The sequence below is a fragment of the Physeter macrocephalus genome, chromosome 10 (assembly GCF_002837175.3).
Source record: "Physeter macrocephalus isolate SW-GA chromosome 10, ASM283717v5, whole genome shotgun sequence".
Taxonomy (NCBI): domain Eukaryota; kingdom Metazoa; phylum Chordata; class Mammalia; order Artiodactyla; family Physeteridae; genus Physeter; species Physeter macrocephalus.
Window position 1 is genome coordinate 52,512,822 of NC_041223.1, and position 21,876 is coordinate 52,534,697.

At 40.0% G+C, this 21,876-nt stretch overlaps 1 protein-coding gene across 4 annotated transcripts in view; it reads right to left on the reverse strand.

Annotated features, from left to right (window-relative positions):
* The window catches only part of AFG1L (AFG1 like ATPase), a 229,431-nt gene that overhangs the window by 204,688 nt on the left and 2,867 nt on the right, over window positions 1-21,876 (reverse strand). For 3 of the 4 annotated variants that reach the window (XM_024115555.3, XM_024115554.3, XM_028494589.2), the window contains exon 1: window positions 868-1,183. The exons of the other annotated variant lie outside the window; for it this stretch is intronic. In XM_024115555.3, coding sequence (XP_023971323.1) covers window positions 868-1,003 — 136 coding nt within the window. In that variant the 5' untranslated portion in view covers window positions 1,004-1,183. Of the gene's footprint in view, window positions 1-867; window positions 1,184-21,876 lie in introns of those variants that run through there. 4 annotated transcript variants of the gene reach the window in all.

Sequence of the window (21,876 nt, forward strand, 5' to 3'; positions counted from 1 at the left end):
GCCTGCGCGTCCGGAGCCTGTCCTCCGCAACGGGAGAGGCCGCAGCGGGGGCACAAAAAAAAAAAAAAAAAAAAAAAAAAAAAAAAAAAAGGAAAGCCCAAGTATGTGGATGAGGGAGCAATAAGAATAACGTCATTCATTCATTCAAAAAATATATCTGCCCATCAGGCGCCACTGTGCTAAGTGCTGAGGAAACAATGACACCCAGTCCTTGCCTTTGAGTAGCCCGCAATTTAGTGGGAGTATATGAATATAGTAAAACTAGCACTCCTGTGGCCTTGGTTACTCAAAATACAGGTTCATTCATTCATGAATAACAATTTGAAAGAATGAATGAATGACGCAAGCCCGGTGACAAAATATGCCTCGCTGAAGCCTCTAGGACTTGAAAAGAACACAAAGAATCAATCCCTCAATCTGAGAATGTCTGTACACTTGCATTCCCGCAATCCAGAGAGCCCACGGGGCCTGCAGGTGTCAGAGGTACAGTCCCGGGTCACCAGCCTGGAGAGCTTGGGATGGGGCAGGTTGGAAGAGTTCCCAGGCCTCAACCCCACACTTGAATCCCTTCAAGCGAGGTACTCCCCACACCTGGATTTACAGGTCTCTAACAGTCAGGAAGGAACAAACCCTGGGTCGACCTCTAACCCTCAAAATGAAAGTCACTCTGGGCCACCTCCCTCAGTGCTCCTTCATGAGCAGGCAGTAACAGCGGTGCAAGAGAGGGTGGAACTCCTCTCGAAGAAACCTCTCGAAAACCGTGAACCAAGGAGGCAGTTTGGGGAGCTCGAGGAGGGAGGGTGACTGCCCCGAGACTTCCCCGGTCATAAGCAGTCGTCTCGGCTTACTCCAGATACAGTCACTAACCTTTACAAAAGGGGTTTCCAGGGGCGGTGACCGAAGTGGGGAGAGCAGCGGCCCAAGCCCTGCACCGGACACATCTTCCTCTCAGCCGGCTCGGCGCTAAGCGCAGGGTAACCAAGGGCGACCAAGAGGCCGCCATCTTGAGCTCCGTACAGGGGAAGGAAGAGGAAAACTTTATTGAAACCCAGAAGAGAGACAGTAGCACAGACAAATCCAGCCGTGCTCACGGAAGGCTCCGCCCGACAGAACGAAAGGGAGCAGCGGTAGAACGCGACCTCTAATAGCGCGAGGGCAAGCTGAACTCCGGTGCCCTTCGATCCCTCCGGGCAAAGCAAACCGGGACTACGACTCCCAGCATGCAGTGCGGCGGCGCGGGGGCCGGACGAAGGGACGCGGTGGAGGGCAGCTTTAGGCTGGGGGGAGGGGCAGTTGTCCGCCCTGCGCCTGCAGCAGCGGATTTAAAAACATTTTCAAGGAGTTAGAACGTGTTTGCCGCGTGTATTCAAGTAACCACTCCTGAGCATTTTCGGTTAGCGTACCTGACCGAGATTCCAAAACCTAAATAAAGTGTAGGTGATCCACTGGGCCTTCATATTTTAACGAAATAGTGTTACCTCCGTAAACGGTATCCCCAATTTATTTGCCTCCAGCGTCCAACGCATCTTTGGCAGAGTACGTGAAATGTGCTCCTACCACTTTTATTTTCTGTATTTCAAGAGCATAAATCATTTTCAATGTGTCATACACTCAAATGTTTTGAAAGAACATGGAAAATTTGTGTAACATGGGAAAGCCAATGGCCCGAGATGGACAAGTAGATAAGAGTGGCTGTGGGACAGTGTATCTAAGGAGGAATTTCTAAGTGATCTGCCGTAATTTGATTAAACAAAAAATGTTCTGAGTCACTATGAAAACTGTATTGGGAATACAAACTGCTGTCCAGAAGAGGAAGGCAATCCGGTAAGGAAGGATAAAGAAAGCGACCAAAGATTCTACTAGGTGTTCTGGAATCGGTGAAAGAGCACTTTGGCTGGGAAATCAGGAAGGCCTTCTAGAAGCTTTACTTTTAACAGGAAATGAAGACCTTCCAAGAACAGGGAATCGAGTGAGCTAAGGCAGGCAGGCAAGAAAATCTGGACTAGGGACTTTCTTGGCAGTCCAGTGGTTAAGACTGCGCTTCTGCTGCAGCAGGCACGGCTTCCATCCCTGGTCCGGGGAGCTATGATCCCGGGTGGCGCAGTGGGGCAAAAAAAATAAAAATAAAATAACTGGATTACAGGAAGGAGAAAGCCACGTTTCAGACTACACTAGAAAGAGTTCCAGAAAGTTAGGTAGTTGGTCTACAATAGAAGATTCCCAAAGAAACAGGAAAAGGAGAGCATATAGCATGGTATAATATTTTGGAGATTTCTCTACTGACTCTGTCAAATCGTCTATAGAAAAATTATTTTGTGTCTTTCAAAATGTCATTTCACATTTTTTTCTATCTTTAATTCCATTGTCTGACACGACAAACTATTCCTCCATGTTTGTTTCATTTAATGTTACTAATTTTTGGTGTGACACTTTGTGAAAGGCCTTTTGAAAAAACTGGACTGTTTCTTCCTTGACTTACATATTCATTACCCTCAAGACTTTCAGAGAGTGTCTGGATATCATTTTGTTTGCTCTGGGAAAACAACTGCTTGTCTTGGTCTTGGTCAATGAAATTACCTCTTAGTAGAGATTCCAAAGGCTTAATAATTATGGAAGTGAAATAGGAACTCATTGATAGTTTAATGCCAAATTGGCAGGAAGATCTACAGGAAATTTTCACATGACTGTGCAAGTGGACAGAAACATGGCAAATGAAACTTATTGTGTTCAAGTATGAGGTAACTTGGAAATAATTTAAATTACATTTGTTGTATTCAAGAGAATTTATTATGACCAGAAAACTAATTAAGTAGCCACTGTAAACTATTTTATTAAAATACCAATCCCAGGGCTTCCCTGGTGGTGCAGTGGTTGAGAGTCCGCCTGCCGATGCAGGGGACAGGGGCTCGTGCCCCGGTCCGGGAAGATTCCACATACTGCGTAGCGGCTAGACCCGTGAGCCATGGCCGCTAAGCCTGCGCGTCTGGAGCCTGTGCTCTGCAACGAAAGAGGCCACAACAGTGAGAGGCCCGCGTACCGCAAAAAACAAAAAACAAAACAAAAAAAAACAATCCCCAAATCCTGCTGTTCCTGCAATTGCTAAAACAAAAACAAAAAAAAAGCCCTAAAAGGAATTTTGAACATTATCAGAAAAAGTAAATGAGAAAATCACAAAGGATTATCTTTTCCTACTAAAAAATCTCCCTAAAGAAGTGCCAATTAGTTCTGGACTCTAATCTCAGGGACAAAACCAGGCCAGGGCTTCCCTGGTGGCACCGTGGTTAAGAATCCACCTGCCAATGCAGGGGACACAGGTTCGAGCCCTGGTCTGGGAAGATCCCACCTGCCGTAAAGAAACTAAGCCCGCGCACCACAACAACTGAGCCTGCGCTCTACATCCCGAGATCCACAATGACTGAGCCCACGTGCCACAACTACTGAAGCCCGCATGCCTAGAGCTCGTGCTCCGCAACAAGAGAAGCCTCCGCTCACTGCAACTGGAGAAAGCCTGCGTGCAGCAATGAAGACCCAACATAGCCATCAATCAATCAATCAATGCAATCATTTAAAAAAAAATGATGACAAAAATGGGAAAGAAAGTGGTTGGTCGATAACATACTATGGTATGTGAGTTCCTGGAACTGACAAACCTGTTTTCCACCTCAAAGCTTTTACATTTCCTGTGCCTTCTGCATGGAATGCTCTCCTCCAAGATGTCTACTTGGTTCACTTCCTTGTGTCCTTAGTTCCTTATGCTACCTTGCCTAACCACCTAACTACCTAACTTCCTCCTTCCTAGCTTTATTTTCTCCAACATCACTATATATATTTTACTAATTTTTAGCTTATTATCTGCTCTTACTGCTCTTCCTAGAGTTTAAGCTCCATGTAGACTGGGATTAATATCTCTTTTGTTCACTGCTGTATCCCCAGGGCCTAGAATAGTGCCTAAGTTAGTACACACTCCATAAATGTGTATTAAGTGACTGAATGAGTTGTCTTAGTACAAATACAAAATTTATCATCATTTTAGTCTTTCTGCAAAAACCAGACTATCTGCTTCATGAAATCAGTGATGCTCCTAATATTTTGAGTCCACTTGAAGATTAATAAAAAACACCATCAAATTCAACATCAGAGAAGTAATTGGAATACAGCCAAAGAGCCCTTATTTTTCACTTATTTATTCATTCATTTATTTATCATCACACGTTTCCTCATAATTATAGGTTCTTCTAATTTAACAAAGAAACACTTTAGCTACAAGAGACAATATGGTTCATTTGAAGACACATAAGGAATGATTTAAACCATAAAAACTCATTTTCTGAAGTCAGAGTCAAAATATCTAGCTTCTAAATTCCAATATTTGTAATTAAAGATCCTTAGGCAAAAATATAATTTAGGTTACTTAATTTCAACAAACTAAATAAATAAGCCTAAGTGCCTTATTACCTATGGAAATTTCTAAACAAGATATACCCTCCTCAGTAATATAAATTTATATCAAGTATAGATTTTGTGGCAAGCAGTCCATTCCTTCTAATAAGTAAGAATTACACATCTGCTGAACTTCCAACAAAAGCTACCATTTTTTTCCTTAATGAAACACTAGTTCGTCTGTAACCAGAGACTGGCCAAAGACAAAATATTTGAATTCATGTTCACTGCTCAACTCTTTATTTACTTTCTTTCTACTTATTTTCAACAACAGATTCAAAATAACTGGTTCGGTTTGTTTTTCAGGTTTTTTTAATTGAAATATAGTAGATTTACAATATTATATTAATTTCAGATGTACAGCATAGTGATTCAGTGTTTTTAGAATATTCTCCATTAAAAGCTATTAATATTATAAAATAACGGCTATAATTCCCTGTGCTATAGAATATATCCTTGTTTCTTATCTATTTTATACATAATAGCTTGTATCTCTTAATCCCATACCCCTACCTTGCCCCTCCCCCCTTCCCTCTCCCCACTGGTAACCACCAGTTTGTTTTCTAAATGTCTGTTTCTGTTTTGCATCTATGTTCGTTTGTTTTATTTTTTAGATTCCACATATAGATATCATACAGTGTTTGTCTGATTTATTTCACTAAGGATAATATTCTCTAAGTCCATCCATATTGCTGCAAATAGCAGAATTTCATTCTTTTTATGGCTGAGTAATATTCCATTGTATATATAATTTGTTTATATATATACATATACATATATATACACCACATATATATATAAACACATATATACACCACATACACATATATGGTGTGTATATATATTCCCTCTGTTCATGGACACTTGGGTTGCTTCCATATCTTAGCTATTGTAAATAGTGCTGCTATGAACATTGGGGTGCATGTATCTTGTTGAATTAATGTTTTCTCATTTTCTAGATATATACCCAGTAATGAAATTTCTAGATCATATGGTAGTTCTATTTTTTGTTTTTTGGGGTTTTTTGCAGTACGCAGGCCTCTCACTGCTGTGGTCTCTCCCGTTGCGGAGCACAGGCTCCGGACGCGCAGGCTCAGCGGCCATGGCTCACGGGCCCAGCCGCTCCGCGGCATGTGGGATCTTCCCAGACCGGGGCACGAACCCGCGTCCCCTGCATCGGCAGGCGGACTCTTAACCACTGCGCCACTAGGGAAGCCCTATTTTTAGTTTTTTGAGGAACTTCCGTACTGTTTTCCATAGTGGCTGCACCAATTTACATTCCCACCAACAGTGTATAAGGGTTACCTTTTCTTCACATTCTTGCCAAAGTTTGTTTGTTTTCTGTAGACTTTTTGATGATGGCCATTCTGACAGGTGTGAGATGATACCTCATTGTGCTTTTGATTTGCATTTCTCTAATAATTTGCAATGTAAAGCATTTTTTCACGTGCCCATTAGCTGTTGGTATGTCTTCCTTGGAGAAATGTCTATTCAGATCTTCTGCCCATTTTTGGATTGGGCTTGTTTGGTTATTTTTGATTTTTTGTTCTTTTGATATTGAGTTGTATGAGTGTTTTTCAGTTTTGAATATCCTTTATCAGGATATTCTTTTTTTATTTGAACCACATGATAATATGTCTATTTGTCTATTTACCTATATATTTCCTCCTTAAATATTTCTTACCTAAATTTTAAGGGGGAAGGAGAGGCTTTTCTTTTTTTTTTTCGAGGCTTTTCTTATGTAATTACTCCACATGCCCTCTCTGCCATCTTTCTTTTTAAAATAGAGGCAGCCCCCAACCATTTCTAACCTCCCCCAAATCCACATGCAAATTTGTAATCTGGGAGCCACCTTCAATTAATTTCTCTTCCTCATGATTCACATGCAATCTTTCATTAGATATAATTGAATCTATCATCTTAATATGGCATAAATCCACCAACTACCACTGGGTCTTCCTCCTGTCTTTCTGAGGGTAATACAGTCATCTCCTAACTGGCTGTCTCTCCTCTGATCCATCTTGCTATCAGGTTTGTTTCCAAAAATGTGACCTATCTGACCACATTGCATCACAGATTCTGAACTTGCAATGCCTCCCTACTGTCTACTGAATGAAATACAATTTATTATGGACCTTTAGAAAATCAAGATCTGGTTCCTAACCTACCTTACCATCTTCTCATAAGTGATTGAAACCCAGTGATTTAACAAGTATCTCATTTGTTTTCGTGAACCTCCATATATACTATCCTCAAAAAACTGGAAAACTGATCTCATCTTCCCATGCCCTACCTCCATCTTTATTTCCTAAATGCGTTCTGATACTTTTCTTATTGGGTTGGGCAAAAAGTGCCTTTGGTTTTTAAGTAAAAATAAAAGACACATTTTTCATTTTCACCAAGAACTTTATTGAACAACGTAGTCACCCTTTTTTTCCACTACATTCTGCCATTTTTCAGGCAACTTCATAATCCCATCTTCCCAAAACTTTTTATCTTTTTGAGCAAAGAACTGTTCCAGGTGCCTTTTACAGTCTTCCAGGGAATTGAAATTTTTTCCATTAAGAGAACTTTGTAAAGACCTAAATAAATAGAAATCCAAAGGTGTAATGTCTGGTGAATTCAGTGGATGAATCAGAACTTCCCAGCCAAGCTGTAACAGTTTTTGCCTGGTCATCAAAGAAACATGCGGTCTTGCGTTATCCTGATGGAAGGTTATGCATTTTCTGTTGACTAATTCTGGACGCTTTTCGAGTGACGCTTTCAGTTGGTCTAATTGGGAGCAGTACTTGTTGGAATTAATCGTTTGGTTTTCCAGAAGGAGCTCATAATAGAGGACTCCCTTCCAATCCCACCATATACACAACATCACCTTCTTTGGATGAAGACCAGCCTTTGGTGTGGTTGGTGGTGGTTTATTTCGTTTGCCCCACAATCTCTTCCGTTCCACATTATTGTATAGTATCCACTTTTCATCGCCAGCCACAATTTGTTTTAAAAACGGAACGTTTTCATTACGTTTAAGTAGAGATCCTATGTGGAAATACAGTCAGGAAGGGTTTTTTCGCTCAACTTACGTGAAACCCAAACATCAAAGAGATTAACATAAACAAGCTGGTGCAAATGATTTTCAATGCTTGATTTGGATATTTTGAGTATGTCAGCTATCTCCCGCGTGGTATAACATTGATTGTTCTCAATGAATGTCTCGATTTGATCGCTATCAGTTTCAACTGGTCTACCCCACCGGGGAGCATCATCCAGCGAGAAATCTCCAGCACGAAACTTTGCAAACCACTTTTGACATGTTCGATCAGTCACAGCATCTTCTCCATACACTGCACAAATCTTTTTTTGCTTTTCAGTTGCGTTTTTACCTTTCTTCAAATAATAAAGCATAATATGCCAAACATGTTGCTTTTTTCTTTCATCTTCAATATTAAAATGGCTACACAAAAATTCACCAATAGGAAGTCCCTATTTATCTATTTTATATATAATAGTTTATATCTGCTAGTCCCAGTAATTATTTTTTTCTAATTATTGAGTTGGCCAAAAGGTTCGTTCGGTTTTTTTCTGTAAGATTGCTCTAGTAGCACTTAGTTGTCTTTAACTTCATTCAAAACAATTTTGTTAGATTGTATGTGTCAGCTGTCATATCAGAGTGCATTTTATTTTTATTATTATTTTTTTTTTTGTGGTATGCGGGCCTCCCTCTGCTGCGGCCTCTCCCGTTGCGGAGCACAGGCTCCGGACGCGCAGGCCCAGCGGCCATGGCTCACGGGCCCAGCCGCTCCGCGGCATGTGGGATCTTCCCAGACCGGGGCGCGAACCCGGTTCCCCTGCATCAGCAGGCGGACGCGCAACCACTGCGCCACCAGGGAAGCCCCAGAGTGCATTTTAAAAAAGACTTATCTGGGCTTCCCTGGTGGCGCAGTGGTTAAGAATCTGCACAGGTTCAAGCCCTGGTCTGGGAAGACTCCACATGCCATGGAGCAACTAAGCCCGTGCGCCACAGCTACTGAGCCTGCGCTCTAGAGCCCGTGAGCCACAACTACAGAAGCCTGCGCACCCTAGAGCCCGTGCTCCACAACAAGAGAAGCCACCGCAATAAGAAGCCTGCGAACCGCAACAAAGAGTAGCCCCCGCTCCCCGCAACTAGAGAAAGTCCGCGTGCAGCAACAAAGACCAAACACAGCCAAAAATAAATAAATTTTTTTAAAAAAATGATTCTTAAAAAAAAATAGATAAATAAGTCCTTCTGTGTAGCACAGGGAACTATATTCAATATCCCATAATAAACCACAATGGAAAAGAATATGAAAAAAGAATATGTATATATGTAAAACTGAATCACTTTGCTGTACACCAGAAACTAACACAATAGTAGTTCAACTATACTTCAGTTAATAAAAAGAAAAATAGAATTATGAAAACTAATAATCAAATTTTAGTATTTCCAGGGCAACTCCAAGAATGTTCCAGGTTTAATACTGCATGTGTATTCAGTATTCATCATTACAAAAAAAAAAAACCTTCATGTATATGGATATCCAGACTTACGAGAAAAATTATTTTTAAATCTTCAAGGTACCTTAAAGATCTGATTTTAACCCAACCATTTTACATATTGAGACTCAATGATCCTAGAGATAAGTGACTTAACCAAGATAATACAGGCACCACTCGTTCTTGAAGTTACCTGAAGAGTAAGAGGGACTGAAAGCTTATTCAATCAGATAGTTCTTCAAAAGGCCCTTAAATCAGATATATATATATATAGACAAAAAGTATACCATACTATATAGAATTCTGATTGCCATGCAGTGATGGTCATGACCAATCTAGTTTTGTTGTTTGGTTAAATTTGATGCAATGCATATCCAGGCAATCCAATAGACTCAAGTGTTTTTCAGTTCTACAGATTGCTTCTTCAGAGGAACTAAAATTAAATTAAATTGCAGCTCTTCATCAAAACTCACAGATGCAATCATAAAGCTATATGAACTCATTTGTTTATAAGTATTAGCACTTGCACCTGGTGACTACACTCAGAATTAGCCATGATTTGGCCTAGACTTCAAAGGAATCAGCTGGGTGTTTTGTTTTGTTTTCAAATGGACCTCTTGGGAAGATTAGTTGGATAAGTAATTACCCAACTTTACTGATAGCAGAGAAGTTCTCAATCTAGAGTCTCTAGATGATAAAACTTAAATACCTTTTAGTCATGGGACATATCTAATTCAAGAAGGGTGTCTTCTGCCAAAACCAAGACTGGAGAAAACTAAGAGACCAGATGAGGAAAGTGTCATGAGATCTCTAATGTCTATAAACACCAATTATAAGGGCCCGGTTTTCCCAGCATGTATCTCAGTTAGCCCAAGTAATTCTCATCAACTTCAAAGGGAGAGATGTGCATCCACAGATCTGAGTTTGCCATATCCAGGGCTTTCTCAGCAGGAATACACACTATAATTCATGGTACCAGGCTTCATTTCTTTAGTCCAAATCAACTCAGCTGGATTTTGAAGCTTTTTTTTTTGGAAATAATCAACTGTCCCTTAAAATATCAAATCCACTTGGCTTTATTTCACATATCAATCCTGTTGATTACCTAAGATAAGCCATAGTTTGAGTTTATAGATTGATATGCAAGATGTGTATTTTATTTTTTTTTTATTTTTTATTTTTTTTGTGGTATGCGGGCCTTCCTCTGTTGTGACCTCTCCCGTTGCGGAGCACAGGCTCCGGACGCGCAGGCTCAGCGGCCATGGCTCACGGGCCCAGCCGCTCCGCGGCATGTGGGATCCTCCCATACCGGGGCGCGAACCCGGTTCCCCTGCATCGGCAGGCGGACGCGCAACCACTGCGCCTCCAGGGAAGCCAAGATGTGTATTTTAGAGCTGTATGCTATAATACTATGTAGCTTTACAGTATTAAATTACTAAAATTTATTCTGGAAATGATTTTATGCATAGCAAAGATAAAAACAAGACATATAATTTCCTCTGTTTGCTGTTCAACAATTTTTAAAAAAATATAATTCTGCTTATAGGTACTGGTTTTCAGCTTTAATTTGATACTTTAATACCAGGTAAATTATCTTTTAATGTAATTCCTTTTATATAATAATTATGATCTTGAAAGTCTGCAAAGTGATTAAAGGGCATTTTCTAAGAAATAGATTTCTGGATTTAAATTATACAGTTTTTCTGCTTATAGTTTTGGTGTTATCTAATTTATTATTATTACTATTATTAAATAGTTTTGAAGTGGCAAGTATAGAGTTAGACATTTACAATTATCTGAGATGTTAGGTCTAAAATGTTTTTAATCACAGATTTTGAAAGTTGACACAAGTATATCCCCGTTATCCTTTTTTTTTTTTTTTAGCATTTATTAGTTTTGACTCACTCTAGCATGTTATACACATAGCACCTGTGCCCATTTAGCAAAGAATTTCAGTACAAATCACTCTGAATTGAATAGACATCTCTAAGAAGCATTACAATTGTTGCAATATTTTTAGAAACTGAAACAAGGAAATAAACAACTTCAGTAAAAGTGATTTAAATAACAAATAACGTATCTTTATAAACAGCTTATCTCCTTGAGAACAAAGAATAAACAAGGAGATGAGGGTTTTTTTTTCCCTTCACTATTAAAGCAGATCACAATATGAATGGGTGAAATGTCATGAATAATTGGAGAAAATCACAGAGTAATCTTCGACAAAAACATCTGATTTATTTAAATTGTCGTTGTTTGTCTTATTAGAACCTTTATTTAACCTTGTTATCCACAATGCAGTATTCAAGCTGGTCTATCAAAAATATACTTTGGAACTAACGATATTTTGAAATTTTTGACTTTCTCAAATGCAGGCTATGGTAATGTAAATCTCCCATGGCAGATGTTTTACTTGGGACCTAATTAATTGACATTGCCTTAGACAGAAATGCCTGTGAAAACTAATATTTTGAATCTAAAATGACAGTAAATAAATCAAGGCTTTGAAACACTCTGTCAATAGATTTAAGCTCAGGTTTCTGGTCAAGAGGATCATCAAGCTTTCCAGTACTAGATTCATCTAGTTACAACATTGATTGAACAGCCTTTGCTCACAGGCCTAGCCACACACCACCAGTCACTTCTAATCATGGCTTCAAGGCCTCATCCTATGATTTCCAACTACATTCTTTCTTTCTAGGTAAGGCCATTTCCTTATCGACTTGTTCACAGATTCTAGGCTTTTCAGGGGTTACCATGTGTCTGGCACTGTTCTAAATGCTTTATAAATATTAACTCTCAGTACTCATAATCACCTGGTAAGGTAGATACTATTTTTGTCCCCATTTTATACATGAAGAAACAGAGGCACAGTCAGGCAAAGTAACTTTTCTAGGGTTACTTGGCTACTAAGGATTTTGCCCATTTCCTCTACCAAACCCTCACTAAATATAATTGATTTGCTCATAGTATTGTCTTCAAGTCAGACACATTTATGTAAAATATAAATTTCTAGGCAAGAGATATTTATACTATAAAAACATATCAGAATGGTAGTACGTAAATCACACTAGTATTGTGCCTAATGGATAGAAGAGATTAGAGAAAGCAAGGTAGCATGGAGATCTCTGCAGTCTAACATTAACCAAGCTAGGGTATGGCAAGGGGGTGAGGGCAGATGAGAAAGAGGTGAAAAAGATGATGCACAGCTAAAGCTCAAGCAATTCAAAAAATAATACTTACAGCAAAAAGGATATAAATATTGGGGGTATTGCTTGAGAGTAAATGGAATGAGAGTGACTTTAGATATGCTGAGTTTGGCTAGTCAATAGGACAACAAACAGAAATAGCACATGGGTGCCTGTGTGAGTGTGTGCTGTGGGGTGGCAAACATTGTAGTAATATGCCCATACTCCAAGTTGAGGTAAGTATCGATTTGGGAGCATTAAACAGCTGTGTGGATCAAGCCTTGTTGCAGCAGGCCTGGTCAATCTCTCTACTGAAACCAGCCCACAGGTTCTGGCCAAATACACCTCCTGCGAAGATGTGTTCCCAAATGAGTAGTTAGGAGAGCTTACTTCCTTTGCAAACACAACTAGGAATCAAAGCTGGTTATGCCTGTGTATATCCTAGTGGCTAAGGCCTTTCACTAGAACACTGATACCAATCCACAGAGATTTGCCAGGCCTTTCACCTTCCAGTAGGAGTGACGGCGCTGTTTGCATCCTGACACTCTCTTCCGACCTGGCATCTCATAGATTTCCAGTCTGGGCAGTCCTCAGCTGCTTAATGCAGTACCTTCTTTGGGTCAAACTAGAGAAATAGGGGCAACTATTTCTCAAGTCCATTCTTTTCTCAACATTCCCACTACTGCTATCTTAGTTCTGCCAGAGTGATCTTTCTAAACTAAAAATCAAGTCACTCCTATTCAGTGATTTCCTTTAGAATGTCTTTAGATAAGGTCCAGAACCACAAACATTGTAATGCCTCATGGCCTTGTCCCTCTGGCCTTAGTCCTTGTCATTTCACACTTTCATTCCAGTAGTACTAAACTATGTGTAGTTCCCCAGCAGTGCCTTCCTCTGGGCCTCTGTATTTATCTCTATCTCTGGAACACACCTCCCACACACAGGCACACCCAAATCACAGGCACTTTGCATGTCAAACACCAACTTTATGTCTCAGTTTTGTTGCTTCCTTCTGGAATTCTTTCCCCACTACCCTTGAGACTGGGCTATGTGGCTCTCATCATGTTCTACTGACGTGTCCCTATGACCAGACTGAAAGATCCTGGAAACAAAAACCATATCTTTTTCGCCACCTTCCCTCCTCTCCATGCTCCCTCCTGCCCTAACACCTAGCACAGCACTTAGTTTACTGTAGCTGCTCAGTACATATTTGTCACATGAATGGCTAGAATGCTCTAAGTGTCCTAAGGGAGACATATCTGTTCAGCTAAGGAGACCACATGATGCTATTGGTTCTGGAAATGACCCTCTCCCTGCCCCACCAACTAATCAATACAATATATATGGCATTCTTCAGATTCTCTAGATCCTTGCTATTTGGTGTGGTCTGGAGACCAGCAGCGATGGCATTTTCTGGAACGTGTCAGAAATGCAAAATCTCAGGTCTCATCCTAGAACTCCTGGATCAGAATCTGCAGTTTTACACAATCTCCAGGTGACTTGTATGCATATTAATGTTTGAGAAACACTGTTCTAGATAACATTGTTGGTTCTTTACTTAGAAAGTTCATAATCCATTTTCTTGAGAGAAGGAATACAAGTGCCTGGTCCCCACTGTTCCCACAGCTCAGGATTGTGTATTTTCACCCTGATTCAGGTTTACACTAACCTTGCCTGGCCTTACATGGTTGAAATCAGCCACTCTGCATGAGGTCAGGGGCCTTCAATTTCAAAAGGAATCCTGTGGCGGCGTTTTTTTTTCTAATCCCCGCAGAAGTCAACCACTTGAGCAAAGGCAAAAATGGCTCATTGTCATGGCTGCTTTTGACTCTTCCAGACACTGGATCCAATGTCATCTCTAAGAGGAGAGTCCCTCCTCACCCAGGAGTGTCTGAGCAGTCCTGATGTCTAAGCAGTCCTCAGCCATTGGCTGGCGTGCTCAGCATTTGGCTGCAAGCAGCCATGGGAAATGTGGACTCAGAGCAAATGCAGTAACGAATTTCAGCGCACAGCAGCTGAGGCCATAGGTTAATTATGTTTCCTGAGGCTAGAGATCTGAGAGGCACATTCTCATGGCTACCACAAAGGGTTAAGAGAAGATATAGGGAAAAAGGCATAATTGGTTGAGAAGAACTTGGATAAAAGCAAGAGAGGGGGGTCCCGATGTTGATACAACCAGCTGGGCACTGCCTGATTTACCAATACAGAAGAGACACTAAATCACACACACACACACACACAGACACACACACACACACACAAAAGTAACAAAATGTAGAAGTGAGTGTGCATTGGAAGAGACACTCCGTGAAGGATCTCAGGGTACGGAGTAAGACCCCTCAAAGGGCATGCCTAAAACACAACAGATCAACAGATGCTCACTAACCTGCCTTCTGAGAGTGAGTCACGTTACCAGGCTTATTTTGCTGAGTGGCTTGCTCCAGGTCTTGCCTCTTCTTTTTTTTTTTTTTTTTTTTTTTTTCCCAGGATCTTAGTTCCCCAACCAGGGATTGAACCCATGCCCCCTACAGTGGAAGCACGGAGTCTTAACCACTGGACCACCAGGGAAGTCCCTTCCCTCTTCTTTAAATGAAACTGTGAACAAATATACAAGGAAAATCAGTGTGAGGATGTGTTCAACTAAAGTATTAACCTCCCCAAGATCTCAAACTCTTAGACAGTCCAAGAAGCAACCCTGCACTGACCCCTCCATGACCGTGGAAGTAGAGAACTTAACCTTTAAGGGAAGGATAGAGACTATCTGATATGCTCCTAGAAGGGCTTAACATCATCTCCAAAGCCTCTGAGTCTCCAACCCCAGCTGGTCATCCAACAATTCAATTCAATTCTGACACTAAATACCTGGACTTAGCACAGACCCTGCAGGTTAAAGACTCAGTCCCACAAGACTGCTCCCACTTCAGACACCAGCCTTAAATGGAGTGCCTAAGCTACCCACTCCTGCCTGGCTAGTTACAAATTTGAGGATTCTCATGACCCCCTTCCCCCTCAGGTTTGATAATTCGACTCACAGAACTCAGAAAAAACATTTTACTTATGTTTAACAGTTTATTATAAAGGATAACAACTCAGGAATAGCCAAATGGAAGAGGTGTCCAGGGCAAAGTATGGAGGAGGTGCGCAAGGCTCTTCCTTGCCCTCTCCTGTCTACCACATTCCCAGGAGTCGGGGTGGGGCTGAAAATTTCACTGTGCTTTGCAGATATTGCAATTTTACAAACTAAAGGTTTGTGGCAACTCTTAGTGGAGCCAGTCTATCAGAGCTATTTTTCCAACAGCATTATTTTTTAATTAAGGTATGCACATTGTTTTTTGAGACATAATGCTGTAGCACACTTAACAGACTACAATGTAGTGTAACGTAACTTTTGTATGCATTGGGAAACAAAAAAATTTGTGGACTTGCTTATTTGTGATATTTGCTTTACTGTGGAAGTTGGGAACTGAACCCATAGTATCTCTGAGGTATGCCCGTACAGGAGCTTATCCTGCAAATATAATCCCATGTGTGTGTAATGACGGCATATTCAAGGTTATTCAGTGCAGCACTGTAATAGTGAAAGACTGAGGTCACCAAAGATATTCGTCAGTAGGGGATGTAGTGGAGAAAAATTTTTTCCTCTACCCTTCTAGGGTAGATAATAATCAAATTGACATAAAACAATGTAACAGGAGAGAAACAAATTTAATTTTGTATGTACAGGAGTCCCATAGAAGCATGAGACTAAAGAGCAAGTTGGGCAGTTGAAGCTTATGTACCATCCTGAGCTAAGGAATGGGATAGGGGCCTGGGGCTTCCAAGGGGGAGGACAGTAATTCACAGGACAATAAGAGGAACAGACGTTTGGTAATTAGATGTTTTCCCTGCCACAGAAATAGGTCATTCAGACAAAAGTTCTCTCTGGTAATAGCTCTCTCTAGGCCAGGCCCCCTATCTACATTCCTCTAGGTAGTGGCGAGAGAGGTACAAGTTTTTCTTGAGTCTGCTGCATCTTGATTGCCCTCCGTTCAAGACAATCCACATGCCAAACTAGCATATTTTGGGGTCACACATTCTGCTCCCCTTCAGGGACAAGTTAAATAAATTATGGTACATCAGGTAATGAATTACTTTGCTGATGTATAAGTGTGGATCTATCTCCAAGATATATTGTTAAGTAAAATAAGGTGCAAAAGTGTGTGTATCCTATGATGCCATTTTTGTTATGTATACATATATATATGTAAACATGATAGAATATTTCTGGAAGGATACAAAGATACACAGCAAGAAACTGGTAACAGTGGCTGTCAATGGAAAGGGGAACTAGATGGCTGTAGACAGGGATTGGAGGCAGATGTATCAATGGATACTCTTAGGTGCATTTTGACTTTGGAATCATGTAAATGCTTTATTTAAAATTCACAAACAAGTCGCAGTGTTTATAAATAATTTCCTCAATACCAAATCTGAAAATGCCCGCATTCTCAAAAGCTGGAAGTAGCCTGGGCATGCCTTGAGCTCTCAGAGGTTCTGAGGGTGACTCATGTTGTAAGTAGTCTTCAGTGGAGAGGAGGGAGATACTGAGCTTTATGGCTTTTACTTTGCTTTGTACTGCATGAAGTGAGGTTACATGCTGAGAGTAAGGAAGAGGGGTGTGAAATACAAGAAGAGGATAAAATAAGGGAATGCTGAGGTGTGTTGAAGGGTCAGCTGAGGTTGGAAACCATAAATTTGCAAAGGTGCCAGCTAGTTTGGGATTTTCTTCAGGAAATCACAGCAGCCTGGGAGCAGGGGTTTAGAGATACGTCAGGGTGTGAGCTCTGAATTAGAAAAATGATATAAGAGTGGCCAGGCTGGCCCCTGAGAAGTTTACAGGACTTCACTAGGTTTGTCATATTTTCAGAGTCTGACACTCTGGAGGTCCAGCTACTTGGTTTTACCATTTTCCTCAGAGGTGATTAGGCCTGGGGGAGTGATGCATTAGTCAAGTTCACAAGACACTGATTGATGAGACAGAACCTCAATTTACAAATTTAAAATGAAAATATAAACTGGCTGGTCCCACAAGGCAGCATCTCCTTTTGCCTACAAGAAAGTCCTCATAACAAATAATCCTAAAATGTATATGGAACCACAAAAGACCCAGAATTGCCAAAGCAATCCTGAGGAAAAAGAACGAACCTGGAGGCACAACCCTCTCAGACTTCAACGATACCTCAAAGCTACAGTAATCAGGGCTTCCCTGGTGGCGCAGTGGTTGAGGGTCCGCCTGCTGATGCAGGGGACACGGGTTCGTGCCCCGGTCCAGGAAGATCCCACATGCCGCGGAGCGGCTGGGCCCGTGAGAAGAACAGACATATGGATCAATGGAACAGAATAGAGAGGCCAGAAACAAACCCACACACCTATGGTCAATTAATCTATGACAAGGGAGGCAAGAATATACAGTGGAGAAAAGACAGTCTCTCCAGCAAGTGGTGTTGGGAAAGCTGGAAAGCCGCATGTAAATCAATGAAGTTAGAACACACCCTCACACCATACACAAAAATAAACTCAAAATGGCTTAAAGACTTAAATATAAGACACGACACCATAAAACTCCTAGAAGAGAACACAGGCAAAACATTTTCTGATATAAACTGCAGCAATACTTTCTTAGATCAGTCTCCCAAGGCAAAAGAAATAAAAGCAAAAATAAACAAACAGAACCTAATCAAACTTACAAGCTTTTTGCACAGCAGAGGAAACCATAAATAAAACAAAAAGACAACCTACAGAATGGGAGAAAATATTTGAAAACAATGCAACAGACAAGGGTTTAATTTCCAAAATATACAGCTCGTACAGCTCAATATCAAAAAGCAAACAACCCAATCAAAAAATGGGAAGAAGACCTAAATAGACCTTTCTCCTAAGAAGACATCCAGATGGCCAACAGGTACATGGAAAGATGTTCAATATCACTAATCATTAGAGAAATGCAAGTCAAAACTACAATAAGGTATCACCTCACACAGTCAGAATGACCATCATCAAAAAGTCTACAAATAAATGCTGGACAGGGTGTGGAGAAAAGGGAACCCTTTTACACTGTTGGTGGGAATGTAAACTGGTGCAGCCACTATGGAGAACAGTATGGAGGTACCTTTAGAAATTAAAAATAGAGTTACCATATGATCCAGCAATCCCACTCCTGGGTATTTATCAGGAAAAAATGAAAACTCTAACTTGAAAAGATACATGCACCCCTATGTTCATAGCAACATTATTTACAATAGCCAAGGCATGGAAGCAATCTAACTGTCCGATAACAGATGAATGGATAAAGAAGATGTGATGTATATATATATATACATATATATATATATATATATATATATAATGGAATATTACTCAACCATAAAAAAGAATGAAATATTGTCACTTGCAGCAACATAGATAGACCTAGAGATTACCATATTAAGTGAAGTCAGACAGAGAAAGACAAATACCACATGATATCACTTATATGTGGAATCTAAAAAAAAAATTTATACAAATGAACTTACTTATGAAACAGAAACAGACTCACATACACAGAAAACAAACTTATGGTTACCAAAGGGGAAAGGGCGGGTGAGAGGGATAAATAAATTTTAACAGATACACACTACTATATATAAAATAGATAAACAACAGGGATTTACTATATATCACAGGAAACTATATTCAATATCTTATAATAATCTATAATGGAAAAGAATCTGAAAAAGAATATATATATACACATATGTAATATATAACTGAATCACTTTGCTGAACACCTGAAACTAACACAACATTGTAAATCAACTATATTTCAATTTAAAAAATTTTTTTTAAAGTCCTCATAGAGGGATCCCCTGGTGGCGCAGTGGTTGAGAGTCTGCCTGCTGATGCAGGGGACACGGGTTCGTGCCCCAGTCCGGGAAGATGCCACATGCCGCGGAGTGGCTGGGCCCGTGAGCCATGGCCGCTGGGCCTGCGCGCCTGGAGCCTCTGCTCTGCAACGGGAGAGGCCGCAACAGTGAGAGGCCCGCATACCAAAAAAAAAAAAAAAATAAAAGTCCTCATAGAAAATGAAATTACTATCAGCCGACTGTTCAGTGATCTCTGAATAAAGAGGAATGGATGATCTTAATGACTAGAACTACCTAGCTGTGATAATCTAATATACTACTCAAGGAACACAACTCTCAAGGTGTTCACAGTAATTCAGGCACATTGACAAATTATTTTTCTAGAATCGAACCATTAGGAAAACATAAAATTGGTTATAGTTTTCTATCATCTTAGCCCATGGTTAGAATATGGTTGTATCTTCTCGTCCCCACCGCCCACTTCAGTTGCCACCCTCATGTTACCAGTGTTAACAGTTTGGTGTATATCCTTTGCTACAAAAATATGCACATATAAAAGTACATATATACAATGACAGGGTTTTGTTTGTTTACCCAAATGGGATCATACTGCATAGATTATTATTCGATCCTTACTTACCAAAACATCATGGATATTCCTCTTCTAATTCTAATAACTAAAAATAGATATATTCTAACATCTTAAGACATAAAAATAGGGACTTCCCTGATGGTGCATTGGTTAAGAATCCGCCTGCCAATGCGGTGGACACGGGTTCAAGCCCTGGTCCAAGAAGATCCCACGTGCCGCTGAGCAACTAAGCCCGTGCGCCACAACTACTGAGCCTGTTCTCTAGAGCCCGCGAGCCACAACTACTGAAGCCCACGCGCCTAGAGCCCATGCCCCGCAACAAGAGAAGCCACAACAATGAAAAGCCCACGCACCAACACGAAGAGTAGCCCTCCCCACCCAAAAAAAAGAGTAGCCCCCACTCACTGCAACTAGAGAAAGCCTATGCAGCAACGAAGACCTAATACAGCCAAAAATAAACTTTAAAAAAAAAATTTCATTTGCTCTAGTATATAATTTATATATTACATATAAATTACATAAAATATTATATAATTTCCCTTAGTTTGAATAGACTATAATTCAAGCATTTCTAATTCAGGCTGTTTTCAGTTTTTGCCACTACAAATAAAGCTGCAATAAACATCCTTGGACTTACATCCTTAAGTACTATGGTCTCTTGAGGCAAAAGCTGGATTTGGGGATCAAAGTGTCCTGAATATTTTTCTTCTGAATATTTTTAATGTTGATAAATATGAGCAAATTGCCTGTCTCCTTACAGTCTCCCTAACACTGTATGTTTCTGTTCTTTTTGATTTTTGCCAATATGATAGAAAACAGTATTTCATATTTGCTTTAATGTATTGATACATTTGATTAGTGAGGTTGAGCATATTTTTCCCACTTATTGTCCATTTGAATTTCTTTTCCTAAGAGGCAGCATGAAATAGTGGTTACGTATATAAATTCTGGAGCTAGTTTTGCCCTTTTGTACTTGTTATTTTGCCTTTGTGCCTCAGTTTCCCCATTTGTAAAATGGAGACAGTAGTGGTACCCACCTATAGGGTTGTTAGGAGGATTTGACAAATTCATTATCTGAAAAACATGTAAAATTGTACCTATCCATATTCTTTGCTCATTTTTCTATGGGATTGTCTTTTTCTTATCAATTTATTGGAGTTCTTTTTATATTAGGAATATTAGCCGTTCACTATCTTATGTGTTACAGATATACTTCCCCCAACTTTTTTTATTATAATGCCTTTTGATATGTAATTTTTATTAAAAATTTATATACTTAAATGACTACATTATCTTTATAGCTTGTTTCCCATATTGCTTAGGAAGCATTTTTTTTACTCAAGGTTATACAATTTTTCTCCTAAATTTTCTCTAAACATATATATATATTTTTAAATATTTCAATTCTATCTTGGAATTCCCTGGTGGTCCAGTGGTTGGGACTCCATGCTCTCACTGCTGAGGGCCTGGATTCAATCCCTGGTTGGGAACTAAGATCCCACAAGCCACGTGGTGCGGCCAAAAAAAGCGCAACAACAAAAATAAAAAAATAAATTCTATCTGGAATTTTTCCATGGTATAATTCAGGGGACTAGCTATGTGGTCTCCCTATTCCCTAGACACTCAACTGTGTCAGCAACATTTCCCCAATGAATTGAAATGCTCCCCTTGTTGTATATCATGTTCTTTGTTGGGATCTGTTCTGCACTCTATTTTATAGAGAGCCAAAACCATACTTGTTTTTTGTTTTTTTCTGGCCATGCTGCGCGGCTTGTGGGATCTTGATTACCCGACCAGGGATCCAACGCAGGCCCTCGGCAGTGAAAGTGCAGAGTCCTGACCACTGGACCGCCAGGGAATTCCCCATACTCTTGTTTATAGTTAGCTTTATGGTGAGTTTTAACATTTGGTAAAGCAAATCCCACTTTGATTTTTTTCACTTTCATAATCTTCTTGGCTAATCTCCAACATATGAACTTTAAAAAAATCTTGTCCAGTACTACCCAATGCACCCAAGGCAGAGAGGAGGTTAAAACCAATCACAGTGGGATTCTGATTATATTTGCATTATTAATTTTATTTTTTATGTGTCAAACATTTTATCAAATCATTAACGAGAGAATAAGATGTTACAATTGGTTCAGAGAAGTCAGAGGAACAGACGTATACATAAACAATCAGGAATGCTGATAAAATTTTTTTTTTTTTTTTTTTTTTTTTTTTTTTTTTTTAGTGGTACACGGGCCTCTCACTGTTGTGGCCTCTC